Source organism: Paracoccidioides lutzii (genome assembly GCF_000150705.2).
Source record: "Paracoccidioides lutzii Pb01 unplaced genomic scaffold supercont2.14, whole genome shotgun sequence".
Classification (NCBI taxonomy): domain Eukaryota; kingdom Fungi; phylum Ascomycota; class Eurotiomycetes; order Onygenales; family Ajellomycetaceae; genus Paracoccidioides; species Paracoccidioides lutzii.
Window position 1 is genome coordinate 766,989 of NW_015440960.1, and position 14,073 is coordinate 781,061.

The 14,073-nt window shown below is 33.5% G+C and overlaps 3 protein-coding genes across 3 annotated transcripts; 2 read left to right on the plus strand and 1 right to left on the minus strand.

Annotated features, from left to right (window-relative positions):
• Window positions 1–8,114: 8,114 nt before the first annotated feature.
• Window positions 8,115–10,290, plus strand: PAAG_05502 (hypothetical protein; the record flags this gene model as incomplete). The annotated part of the gene is made up of 5 exons (XM_015845595.1): window positions 8,115–8,144; window positions 8,192–8,320; window positions 8,375–8,648; window positions 8,713–8,942; window positions 9,001–10,290. The coding sequence occupies 5 exons, from the start codon at window positions 8,115–8,117 to the stop codon at window positions 10,288–10,290; spliced, it is 1,953 nt and encodes a 650-aa protein (XP_015699821.1).
• A 735-nt stretch (window positions 10,291–11,025) lies between these two features.
• On the plus strand, window positions 11,026–11,458 carry PAAG_12055 (hypothetical protein; the record flags this gene model as incomplete). Its single annotated transcript, XM_015847595.1, has 2 exons — window positions 11,026–11,207; window positions 11,299–11,458. The coding sequence occupies 2 exons, from the start codon at window positions 11,026–11,028 to the stop codon at window positions 11,456–11,458; spliced, it is 342 nt and encodes a 113-aa protein (XP_015702820.1).
• Window positions 11,459–12,250: 792 nt separating this feature from the next.
• On the minus strand, window positions 12,251–13,456 carry PAAG_05504 (hypothetical protein; the record flags this gene model as incomplete). Its single annotated transcript, XM_002792729.2, has 1 exon — window positions 12,251–13,456. One exon carries the CDS (start codon window positions 13,454–13,456, stop codon window positions 12,251–12,253), a length of 1,206 nt encoding a protein of 401 aa, XP_002792775.1.
• Window positions 13,457–14,073: the final 617 nt, after the last annotated feature.

Consider the following 14,073-nt stretch of genomic DNA (forward strand, 5'->3'; position numbering starts at 1 on the left):
AATGGTCAACACCATGCCTATCTATAATATAAAGATTATCTATATACTCATTAGAGTGTGTAGAATCTCTGATAGATTGAGATTCATTAATAACATCATGTTGTGATTGATTGACATTTGATTTGAAGACTTTGATTTCAACTGACTATAGGATTCAATTTCTCTCTTTTATTGATTTTTCTTTCTTACAATGCTTGATCTTGTGATTGGCATTCTTGATAGTGAGGACTTCTTCTACCTGCACCTGTCTGTGACTGTTTTTGACAATTCAGTGTCTATTTATCAAATAATAAACAGATAATTCATTCTCTCAATATGCATTCAATTCTATCTATATCAAACTCTTTTTGAAAATCTTATTTAATTATCAGATTAGATCAGATGTCAAAGTGTTTTTCATTTCTTATATGATCTTATCTGCTATTTTGATTTGACAATGTAGTTTTATAACTATATTTAAAAATGTTAACTGAGAAGATATAGTAAAGAGTTAGATCTCAGAAAATGAAGTAAAATTGAAGTATTTTTCATCATTATTATTATAAATAAGTAGCTCTGAGCTGTCATATATATTATATTATTTTAACTATTGAGAAATTACTTTTTATTTGATTAAATAGATTTTATGATCAGTAAATCTAGCTCTGATAATGATACATTTGAAGATTTAATAACAAGTATTCTCTAGATCAGTAAAAAATTATCTCTTATTATATTGTTTATATTAGTATCAAACAGCTTTGTTAACTACTTTTATATGATAATGCTTCTATTGTTGAAAAAACACATTATTAAAAAATAACAAAATGATTTATATGAGATAAAAATTCAAATATAATAATATTATAAAGTCACAATATTGAAGAAACTCTTCAGTAAAATAAGATTTATAATTATCAAATAATAATAATTAATAATTTGATATTATTTAATAATAGTATTAAAATATTTTATTTATTTAAATTTGATCTCATTATTAGTGAAGTCAGTATTAAATATGATGATAATATAATCATCAAATAAATTAAAGTGTATATATCAATCTTCTAAATAAATTTTTAATTTTATTATAATTAATGACTTCAACACTGTATCATTTGCACTAATATATTTTATCACTATTATTAACTTATAAAAATATGATAATTGTATAACAGAATTGACATTTTGATAGACAATTATAATTTATTATTCACACTCTTCTTTTTCTTAAAATTTAATCTTATTAAAATTATAAATATTATTAATATAAAATTTATACTGATTGAAGATATATTCATAGCAGTTTAATCAGTTAATAACAAAGTTTATATTTTTATTTGATATTTATTTTAAATTTATAAATTTCTACTTGATTTTTTATAATTTAATAGATATTTAATGAATTAATATACTTATATTTTGCTCATAGTAAAAAAAGAGATATTAGAATTAATATATAGCAGTTTTAATATGTTCAACTATAAAAAAATAAAAGTTTTTATTTATTTCATAAATTCTAACTATTACTCAATATTCAATTAATTGAAGTTTTTATATTTTTTGATCTTTTTTTCTTAATATATTTATATAAAGTTTTATATAGAATTTTAAATTCTTATATTATATTTATAATTTTTAAATTAAATTTTAATTTTATAATATCTAATATTATCTGAATTTAATCTTCTAAATATTTAATATTATTAAATATGATATTAATAATTATTAATTTTTGAAGATTGATAATAAATATACAAGAAAAAGATTTTTATTATAGTAATATTTTTCTTACAATAAGGTGCACTCACTAATAATAAATGTATATAATATAATTAGTTATTAACTAATATAATTCACTTCTAAGCAAATCACATCTTCAAGTAAATTATTAAAATTATTATATTTTAACTAGCTAAAATTTAATTTGAAATATTTATATTAATAATACTTTATTAAATTAAATTAAATTATACTAGAATTAGAGTATTTTATTCTTTTATGATCAAGTAAATTGCAATTACTACATCATTATAAAAGTTCTGAATGTGATCAAGATTTTATAGAAAAATACAAAGAATTGAATGATTGAATGTTTAATGAATACAGTAGCTGAAATAGCAAATTGAGTAGCTTTCTGTTTAATTAAATCTTCTTCTTTTTGAATTCTTCAGACAGATCTTTTGTGTTTTTATTTCTCTTTCTCATTTGCATTAAATATATTCTAATATTACTTTTTTATAATAATGATATTGATTATTTTATATTTATAGATTTTGATAATTTGATCAAAGTCTTTTACTAAATCTTGAGATTACTGATTATTTATAAAGCTTTTGATCTTCTTAATTTGCTATTGCAATTTCTGCAAATTACTAAATATTTGAAGTACTGAGAATGAGATTAAATTGCTTAATCTGCTGACTGAGAGAATAGAAGTTCAGAGTTAAATATCTAGCTGATGAATGATCTGATCTGATTCAAATAACATTATATTAGTAGCTCTGAAGTCACTTTTAATATTTTGAACTTTAAAAACTTTCATATATATTGCAGAGTAGATATATATAAAGTCTATTTTCTTAATAATATTGAATTCAAGCTGTATTTACTGCTCAATAATACTGCTATATATATGTTTTAAAATTATAAAAACACTCGCATCTAATAACTACAAAAGATGTGAAAAATATACTGACATGAAAAGAGAATTAATCTTATTCTTCTTGTAGATATAGTTAAATTCTGAGATAAGATAACTATCATACTTATTCAGAATAAGAAGAAGATAAATAATAATTTTATATAACTTTGCAATAGAAATAAATAGTTTAGTAAGTTATTTAATTTCTATTTTATCTGCAGCTCAGTTATTAAAGCTATTATCAAGTCTTTAGTTATCTGAAAGTTTATTAAATCAGTTTTCCTGTAGCTTTTAACTTTTAAAAATTACATCGGAAGATAAGATTCAGTCTGACATATTGACTATTTTAATCACAGTCACTGATTTTCAATTTTCAGACTATAAAAGCTTTATTCAATCATAGTACTCACTACTAGTAATAATTTTAGTAATGATATAGAATCTCATTATAAATTTAGTTTTATTAAAATTATATATATTTTTAAGTAAAATTTTATACTCAGTAATTATATTTTTTAAAATATTAAATCAAATCTCAATAACTTCTATATTTTTATATTTAATTTACTCATAATTAAAGTATTTAAAATAGCAGTAATAAAGCTTTACACAGTATTTAATCAGCTTATAGATTTAGTTTTTATCAATTCAAAAAATAGAAATTAAGACAGAGATTAAATATCAAAGTTTAAAAAGATAATTAATTATATTCTCAATAAATACTAACTGAGAAAGTATTTCTTATTTTGTAAGATTTAGAATTCACTAGGCTAGTTGATTTTTTTCAGACTTAGTTAATTTGATTGAATTTATATATAAATTTATATGTGTAGATCAGTCATTAAGTCTATGATATAGAGTAGTATATAAAACTTTATAAAGATATACAGCTTCATGAATTAAAATAATTTTATTATTTTTTAAAGCTTTTATTATGAGTTTAATTCTTCTTTCTATTTCTATAAAGTTTTTAATATTTTTATTATAAATTGATACTATTTTCATATATTGAAGTAAGTAAGTTAGAAAGTTAAAGTTTTTTTGAATAGAATAATTTATTTAAAAGTGTGGTTTACTCAGAGGTAGATTACATTAATTGATTTAATTACTAATTATACTACTGCATAATCTATAACTTATGTGAGTATATTATATCAAAATAATAAAAATATCAAAATGATAAAAATTTTATAATTTCATTATCTTTATCATTTTTATCAATTAATAACTCATTAAAATATCAAATAAGAATAAATATATTAAAGACTATATTTAAAAAGCTGTCATTTATTATCAAAAAAACTCAAATTTTAAAATATTATTTTTATCATAAGAATTTAAAGTTTTTTTTATCAATGTCTCTAAGTACATGTCAATGAAAGGAATTCAAATACTATAAAAATTTTAATCAACAAAAGATTAAATGAGAGTCAAAAGAATATGATTAAATAATGAATCAAACTGCTTAATAAAAAGAATTATTTTCTCATAACTAAATACATTGAAGATTTCATGAATTCAATACTCAGATATTAGTATATAGATTCTACTATCTTCTCTTCAAAAATCAGCAAGATATGAACTTATAAATTCATTGAATATTTATTTAAATATAAGAAAATAAAATAGAAGTTAATAAATTCAAAGAGAATAATAGTTAAAGATATTGAATATATTAATATATAATTTGAGTATTTTTAAATTCTATTTTAGTAGTATTAATTTCACATTTATAACATATATAACTTCAATGAGATTGAATTTCAAAAAAAATAAAAACATGAAAAATAAGTTATAACTACTTTTAAAGAAGCTAATTTCATTATTTTTTATTCTTTTTAAAAGATTTGATTACAGTTATTAAATATATATTTATAAATAATTATATCTTTTATTATTGATAATTTTGATCTTCAAAACACACTTAAAGAATTGATATACATAGATAGATTTACTTAGCAATTATAGAATTATTATATCAAATATTGAATTTATAAATGATGAGATTAAATTTAAATAACTCAAATATTTTAATACTGCTATAGAAAAAAGATAGAAGAAAAGTCATTAATTACTTTTAATAAATAATTATGAATATTATATCACTAAAAAGTTTATATAATATATAGATCTTTATAAAATAATTTTATATAAATTTTCATTGTATGTTACTTATTTACTACAATTTTTAAATAGTTTATTATTTCAGTAATATAAGTATTATTATTTAAAAGTAGTTAACTATACTGCATATCATGATATTATTAAGTATGAAAAATAGCAGTTTCTACAAGATCTTTCAGCTATATAAAAATAAATTTTTAAATTTGATATAATAGCTGTAGAATGAGCTCAACATGATATATATTCATAAAATTCTGATCAAGTTCTTGATACTTTTAAGTAGTAAATTTTATAATCTCCTTCACTATAGATTTATAAAGATGAGAATGATTCAGATTATATATTTAACTTTTCTTCTCAGTTATTCTCATTAAAAATAATTAAAAAGCTGAAATATCATATTAATATTATGAAAAATATTATACAAAGTATTAGAAATATTTTTGAATTAAAATCACTTATTTTGACATGTCATTTAAACAAGATATTCAAAACAAGTTTAATTCATGTGAAACTTAATAAGTAATAGATCATTGAATTAAAAAACTTTCTCAATATTAGTAAATGCTGCAGAGTTAAAACAATTTATCATCAGATTCAAGTAGAGAGAGTCTTCACTATTAAAGATGTCAATAGAAAAATCAAGTATTGTAAGAATAATAAAGCTAAAAAAGAGTAAAATAAAAAGTGATAAAGACTTGAAGTTGATCTTATAAGAATTGACAATAATTCACTCACATCACTGACAGAAGAGAAATTAAATTGACTTAAAGATGATATATATACTAAGAATGATATAGATAATGTTTTTATTATAGATTAGCTACTGATTGTTGATATAAAGTGGAATAATAAGAATATAATTCAAGATTTTTATTGTTTTGATGTTTTTATCATTTTGATGTAATATATTCACATAAGATGTGGGTTGCACAGCAGTACAATTAACATAATTTCACACTGAGTTAATCATCACATTGAATCAGTCAGCAAATTCACTGTATTTCAACTAAGTAGTTTTTAATTTAAATTATCTCAACACAATAAAGCTTAATTAATTTAAATTAAATTACACTTGATTAAGAATATCTTAGTCTTGTATGCTCAAGCATTTCACAATTACTGCATTTTTGTGATACTTATATATGTGTTATGGGCTTAGCAGCTGAAGACTTGAGAGATTGAATAACTGACTATTTAACAGACTTTATAGACTCTATAGAGTCTACTAAAAGACTTTGAATTTCTTCACTAGTTAAATCTTCTACTTTCTGCTCAATTTAGTATCTAGATCTCTTGCACTTTTACTTCTCTATCTCATTAATATTGAATATATTCTGATATTACTTTTTTATAATTGTAGCACTGACTATCTTATATTCACAGATTTTAATAATTTGATTAAAATCTTTCACAAAGTTTTAAGACTGATTTTTCACTAAGTTTTTGATCTTATTTATCTGTCAGTGTAATTGCTGAAGATTACTAGATACTTGAAGCACTCAGAATATGATTAAATTGCTAAAGCTGCTGTGTGAGAGAGTAGAAATTCATAGTTAAATATTCAGCTGCTAAAGAATATAGTCAGACTGAAAAAGCACTATTTCAGTTATTTTGAAGTTATTTTAAATAGTCTGAGATTTGAAGACTGCAGTATATACTGCAAAGTAGACATCTAGAAAATCTACCTTCTGAATGATATTAAATTCAAGTCACATTCACTACTGAACTAGATCTTCATATACTTATTTTAAAACTGAAAAAATACTCATATCTAGTGACTGCAGAAGATGAGAGAAATGAGATAATATGCAAAAACATATTATAGTATTATTCTTGTAGATTTGATCAAATTCTAAGATAAAATAACTGCTATATCTATTCAGAATAAGAGAAATAGATCTGTCAACTTTGCAAAAATCTGCTGTTGAAATAAACATTCATTGAAATCATCTCAGATCTATTTCATCAGTAATTTAGTCATTTGAACTGACATCTAGTCTTCAGTCTTTTGAAAGATCTTCAAACTAATCTTTCAACAAGCTCTGATTTTTGAGAATGAGATAAAGAGATAAAGCTTATTCTGATGTATTGACTGATTCAATTACAGTCACTCATTCACAGTTTTCAGACTATAGAAACTTTACTCTGTCATAGTGCTCACTACTAGTAATGATCTTAGTAGTGACACAGAGTCTCATAGCAAAGTCAATCTTATCAAAGTTGTATATATTCTCTGACACAATCTCATACTCAGCAATTATATCTTCTAAGATCTTAAATCAATTTTTTATAATCTGCTGATCTTCACACTTGACTCAGTCATAATTATAGTATCTGAAATAACAGCTATGAAACTCTGTATAATATTTAATCAGTTTTAAAATTTAGTTCTTGCTGATTTGAAAGGAGGAGATAGTGAAGACAGTGAAATTTTATAAGATAAAAAGATAATTAGCAATATTTTCAATAAATGCTAGCTGAGAAGAAAATTCTCATTTAGCTTGGTCTAGCATTCATTTAACTAAACTATTCTCTTTAGCAGCAGATAATTTGTGAGAGTTTGCATATAAATTCACCTGTGAGAACTAATGCTTGAAATGATCTTGAAAAGTAGATCTAAATATATTAAATAGCTTTGTAGCTTCATGAATTGAGAGCTTTTCATCATTTTGAATATATTTTATCATGAGTTTAATCCTCCCCTCTTGCTCAACTGAATTTGAAGAGTTTTTCTTGCATTTTGATGACATAATTGCATGTTGAATTGAATGAGCAGTTAAATTAATAGGTGGAGAAATTTGGTGGCCAACTCAGTGTGGTGGCCGACTCGGTGTGGAATTACGTTAGTTAGTTAACTAGTTACTCAAACACGGATGACTAACCATTTCAGTCAAACTGGTTGCCCGGGTAGCCGCCCCACCGCACGTGATATACGCGGATATTAGTTAGCTAGCCAGTCCTCCACCATCCCAACACAAACAAACACCAACCCCTTAAAATCTTCACCGCAGTGAATCAAACCGGAGATGGCCACTATCCGGATCGGACTTCAAACTTTAAGCAAAGGAGCGTTTCAACGATATTTTTGTCGAAATATTATTTTGAGTGATCGGTCGTTTTGTTGCGGCGCTTGCACTGTCAGGCCACGGTTTTGCGATCCAGAATCGTGGCCTCTCAAGTTTTGACTAGATGTCCATCCCGCATCACTGATCTAAAACAGGTCCACAACTGACGATCAACTGCTAAGGGATGACTTCTAAAATGTCTGGTTGGTTAGTTAGCTGGTTAGTTAAGTCGTGATTATCCATGTTCTGTCAAACCACACTTTCGTCACAAAATTATTGAACACCCAACGCTGCTGGAAATGGCAGACTTGTCGGAGGACGATCACGTCGTTATTCTAAATATCCGTTGAATGACTCACTTGATCGATTACAAAAGCTTCTTCCAGAGGCAGAGCATCATTACAACCATGTAACTACGGAAAGCAGTGAAGCCTGCCATGATGCAGTATCGAAACTCCTTACCACTTTGATGGGTGAAAAGTCAGCTTTCCACCTTCGTTCGCCAGTGAGCGATAAAAATGTGGCATCAGAGCTATCAAGATTGTTCACCTATCTTTAGAATGATGACTGCAATTACGAACATTACCGCGCACTTATCCGACTTGTCATTGAAAAGGCGACCGATGTGGACATCTGGAAGGCCGTCTTCGACCTCATCGTTACCTCGCGATCGACCCCACCGACGAGCATCCCCCCCTTCTTTGACGGCACGCTAGTCAAATCCACCTCGTCATCACGGGAAGGTTCCGAGCAGACGTGTGAGTTGGTGAATCCAAGAATCTTCGAGGAGATACGTGACTGCACATTTCGAGACGTCGAGGGCTTCTCGACAAGTACTTTGAGGGAAAAGGCTGGAGCGACAAAGCAGATGCCATCTGTCAACGCGTGCTGTCCCAGACAGTGACGGTAATTGGGCCCAGTTTCCTTATCCTCCTACACAGGATGATGTCCTAACCTGGTGGTTTAGTCTTCAAGAAGACCTTCTCGAGGAATCACGCGGCACCTTCTACTCCACGGTGAGCAAAGCGGATCTTACCAGTTCGAAGGCGGAACGGCAAGTATACCTTTTGAGAGCTAGGGGTGGGAGCCCCTCGCGAAACAAACACGACTGGAGAGACGTCCTGGTGGTTGGCGAGCTAAAAAAAACTAAAGAAGAAGATTGGGACCAAAACTACACTGCTGCAGATCAGCCGCTGCGTGCGTGAGGTCTTTGTTGCACAGCCCACTCGGTGGTTCGTCCACGCATTCACTGTCTGCGGGACGAAGATGGAGGCGTGGGTGTTTGACTGCTCAGGCCCCTACAGCTCTGGCGTCATCGACGTCTACGAGGACTCGAGATGGTTCTTTCAGGTGCTCGTGGGTTACACCATGATGAGCGACGAGGAGCTGGGACTGGACACCTTTATTGCTGGGGATGAAGGCGGCAACAAATCAATAACCATCAAACGGCCTGGGAACTCAGAGGGAAAGAAGGTGCGGCTGGGTGAAATGCTTTCCTGTCAATGTGCCATCATGTGTCATGGAACAACATGTTTTCTCGCAAACGACGGACAAGTGGAGGGCGTAGTCAAATTCTCGTGGGTGTCAGACAAGCGGTGGCCAGAGGCCGAACTCCTCAAGCTAGCAGGTCAAAGAAATGTCCAAGGGGTCGCCAGGATCATTGGCCATGGTGCCATCACTAGTATCTCTGACATGCCCTGTGGCCTGACCTTCAATGACAAGTGCCACAACTTCAAAAGCGCACCCCCCAGCACAGCCTCCTCGTTTCATCAATCTCAGCCGTTCACCAAGCCCTGTTGCTTAGATATCCGTCAAAGACCATCGTCCAGGAAACGCAGATCCCCGGACAAGGGGATGCAGACATCCAAACAATCGCATTCCATCCATCAACTGCCGAGGGACACCCAACAGGAGAATGAAGCTTTCTCCGTTCAGTCAGCACATCAGCCAAGCCTCTTTGACAAGAACGGTGAGGAGCTGTATGACAACTGTGTCCTCCGCTGTCTTGTGATATCACCTGCCGGCCGGCCGATCTACAGGTACAAGTCACCCTTGGAGCTGCTCAAGGCGTTTCGCGATGCAATAGAGGCGCACCGGTCTCTTTACCTGGATGGGAACATCCTTCATCGGGATATTTCGGAGAACAACATAATAATTACTGATCCAGACAAGGCGGATGGCCATTCGGGCATGCTAATTGATCTGAATCTTTCCAAGGAAGTCGGTAGCGGGCGAAGCGGCGCACAGCACCAGACTGGCACGATAGAGTTCATGGCGATCGAGGTGTTGCATAATATCGACCGCACCTATCGACATGATCTTGAGTCGTTTTTCTACGTGCTTATCTGGCAATGTGCCCGTCCCGGTTGGGAAAAATTAAATGAGCTACAGATACAGGGACAGGACCAGCCGAAAGACAGCATGCTGAGAGAATGGTATACCGGAACCTATAAGAAAATTGCAACTTATAAATGAGGTAACATGGAAGCTGGTGGGTTTGAGTACCTTTTGTAGGAGTTTCCACCGGACTTCAAGTGCGTCAAGCATCTTTGCAGGACCATACGAGGCGTACTGTTTCTCTACGGGAAGGAAGGACTTATTGTTGGAACGTCGCAAGACCCAGATAGGTTATATGATCCTATTATTAAGGCGTATGATGATACGATAGCTCTGATTGAAACTTAATAGGATTAATGATTGCTCTGTTCTGGCGAATGAGCATCATTTATATTTGCCTGCTCAATGCATACCGTTTAACGTGTCCAGCTATTTCTCTAGGAGTGGGAACATTGCAATTCATTAAATCTGCAGCCAACAAGTTTGAACAACTAAATACCTAGAGGTGGCCGGAGCCCAAAGGCATTGTTGGTTTCTAGAAGCTTTTTAACGCACGTTATGAGAAAATGCCGACACAATAACGAACTCCCACCAAGAAGTAGCCATATGATCTATATCCATAAGCACCACAAGGGAGTAGGGTCGTTTCGATTTGCAGGAGTACATGATCGGGTAACAACCATAGCAAGGCATGAACAAACAGGGACTGTCCAATTATTGGATTCCCTTTCCTTCCATTCATTGTACTCCTTCTCTACGTACTATTGCTGAACGGTCAGCAATAAAGCCCATTTGCTCTCCCCAGGCACTGAAGCACGGCGCAGCAGCCAACAATATCCGAGGATGAAGTCTGAAAATAGAACTCATGCAACAATGGCGTCCCTTCCACAGCTGTCGCATACGAATCACCGTGAGGGGAACAAGAGGGTAGGTATCATTCGGCTGTGGCTGCGTACAGTAGAAGAGGGCAACGTATGGCAGTGCGATGGGCAGGTGGGCTCAGCTTCTCCGGTTATATTCAAGGCCACCCTCCCCTCACCTGCCTACCAAGGGCCGTTAATGAACGGCTAGGAGAGGCCACCTTAAGGCCACCTTATGGTCGATCATGATATCATGATATCACTCTCATGTACATACATGAACTAGCACTACGTCGCACCCCTCCGGGGCTGCAGATGCTGCTGTGGCATCGGGCTGGTTCGGCTGCACGCATTCCCCTCCCTTGTCTCCGAAGCGTAGACACACCGCGGCTCGACGATTCCGCGGGCGCAGGATCAAGACGGCACCATCCCTGCAAGGGGGATAAGGAGAAGGGGAGCGCAGTGCAGCACGCACGAGAGCGGGAGGCAGGGCGAGGGGGAGAGAGAAAGAGAGAGAAAGAGGAAGAAAGAGAAGAGAGTGTGGTCGCTGCGAGGGCGCGAGATGGGTTTTTATAGATCGAGCGGCAGTCTGTAGAAACGGCGAGAGGAACGGTGATGCCGCAACGGGCCTAGCGCACGATGCGGACCAACGACAGCCGCGCTCGGCGGGCGTAAAAAATACTGTAATAATTAAAGAAATCAATTTAAAACTTATTTCTTTATAGTTAATAAAAAGTTATAGCTAACTAGTTAATTAACTAGTTATTTAAAATGAATTTAGTAGTAATATAATTAATTTAGGTAACTATAGTTAGTTAGTTAATAAATATTTATATTTTATAATTATAAACTTTTAGTTTAAATTTTATTTAAATAAGTATTAATATAAAAATCATTAAACTTTTTATCAATTAAAATAATTAATTATTTACATATAATGTTGTCTAAAATACGATCATATAAGAAAATATATTGTTTATAAATACTCTCAGTGTAGAGAATAGTTCATAATGTATGTATTTAACTAGTTTTCTATAGTTATGGTTATGTAAAATTTAATTGTAAAGGTTATAAATAATGGAGAAGTGGACCAGAAGGTGGTGGAATATGTTTCAGCGCGGGTCAATTAACTATGAGCGCAATATCTTACGCTTTATAATTCCCCAAAAAAGGAGCCATGGTATGTCTATCAGGGATATTGGTCCAAGTATTTACAATTCATGTCCAATTTCCAATCTTCAATCGAGATATATCTCATCCCGCAAGCGCTGTAGATTTCGAAACAGCCCACCAGCTGCTCCGCCTCCGCCGCCACCACCACCAGCCGTAGTGCTAGTGGTAGAAGTGCTATCCTGACTCCCTCTGCTATCATCCCTTGTATCTCCCTCCTCACGCATCCCACCTACCCCACCAGCAGCCTTCCTCTCCCTCTCCCGCTCAGCGACCGCAGCCTTTCTCCTCTCCTCAACCAACTTCCCCAACCCCTCCACAAACCTCATCCTAGCTTTCTCCTCCGCTGTCCCCTTCCACACGCCCGCCAATTCCCTCAGAGCCTCCACCTTCTTCGCCGCTGCCTCAACCCCCCCACCGCCACTTCTACCACCCTCCCCTCCATTAAGCAACTCGACAACCTCCGCTCGCAGCTTCTTCGCCACCTCTTTTCCCTTCTCTTCACGACTATGCTGATTCTCCGTGACCGGCTCTGGCGCTGAGACGGAGATGAACGATGACGCTAGTGAAGTTTCGGAGGGTGCAAGGGGCCATTCCATGGCTTCGTTGAAGGTGTGTATCACTTGTTCAAGCCGGGCACGGACGTGGGTTAGTGTGCGGAGCTGGGTGAGGCAGATGGGGTCCAGGGGATTTGTTTGGATTTGTGTTTCCGATTCCTTCTCCTGTGCTTGATCGTGTTGCGCCTGTTGTGTACGGGTGGAATCTTCCACTTCTCCTGCATCCTCCTTTTCTTCTTTCTCTTCCGTCCCCGCAGCCGTAGCAGAAGCTGTAGATGCAACCACCATTTCCCCCTCCGGCACAAACTTCCCAATATCCCCCACCAACCCTTCCCCCAACGCCTCAGTCAACCCCATTGCCTCCCCCCTCAACACCTCAACTTCATACGCCAACCGCCCACCGCTACGCAGTATCTCATCCGTCAACTGTGTTAGGGTATTTGACAACCGTGCATTCTGCGCGCTGAGCTGGGTAACGAGGGATTGTGTTTGAGTGGAGAGAGCGGCGAGGCAGACCGGAGTGACTTCTGGTCGGAGCTGGGATTGGGGCTGGGATTGGGATATTGAAAGTGGAGGGAGTATATTATTGAGGTAGTCGACCGGGTCAAAGAAGGGATCTGTGAAATGGGAAAGGGCGGGGTCGATATGTGACGTTGATGGGGCGACTTGTGTCCTGTTTTTAAGATCCGCTGAGGGATCGTGTGGGTTGGATGCCATGGCCAGTGATGTGAGATAAATACTCACAATGTGACTCGGATTGAGAGACGAAGACCTGATTTTGTTTTTCTGACCTTCTCGGTTTTAATGGTGGTTTGAGATGTGGTGGCGATGGTGGTCCAGTTTCCGCCTTGGAGACAGCGTTGAGGAAAGACAAGATGTCATTTATTGAACAATTACAATCTGACAGAAATACAAGAGAAGGTCCATGTAAAACACTGCATATAGACACCATGTCATTAATATAAAATTAACATAAACACTGATGAAGATTTGTTTGTGAGAGCAATTTGTGATTTAAAAATTGCGACCATTGTTGAAGGTTGTATGTCTGGTTATTCAGAAGTAAAAAGTTGTTTGTTTAACTAATTCAATAGTTAGTTACCAAATAGGACACATTTCTATTAAAACATCAATATTCAACTTCACATATCCACCTCCTAGCTAATTCAATATATGAATCACCCCTAACAAGGAAGTTTTAAATCAAGAAGGAAGGCTTGCATAAGTCATTCAAGCTTATAAAAATGAACAATGTACTACAGTATTTCCCCTATGAACTTGATCACTAAATCACGTGATATACGTGTGATATCAAACTCTGTAGATCTGCTTGG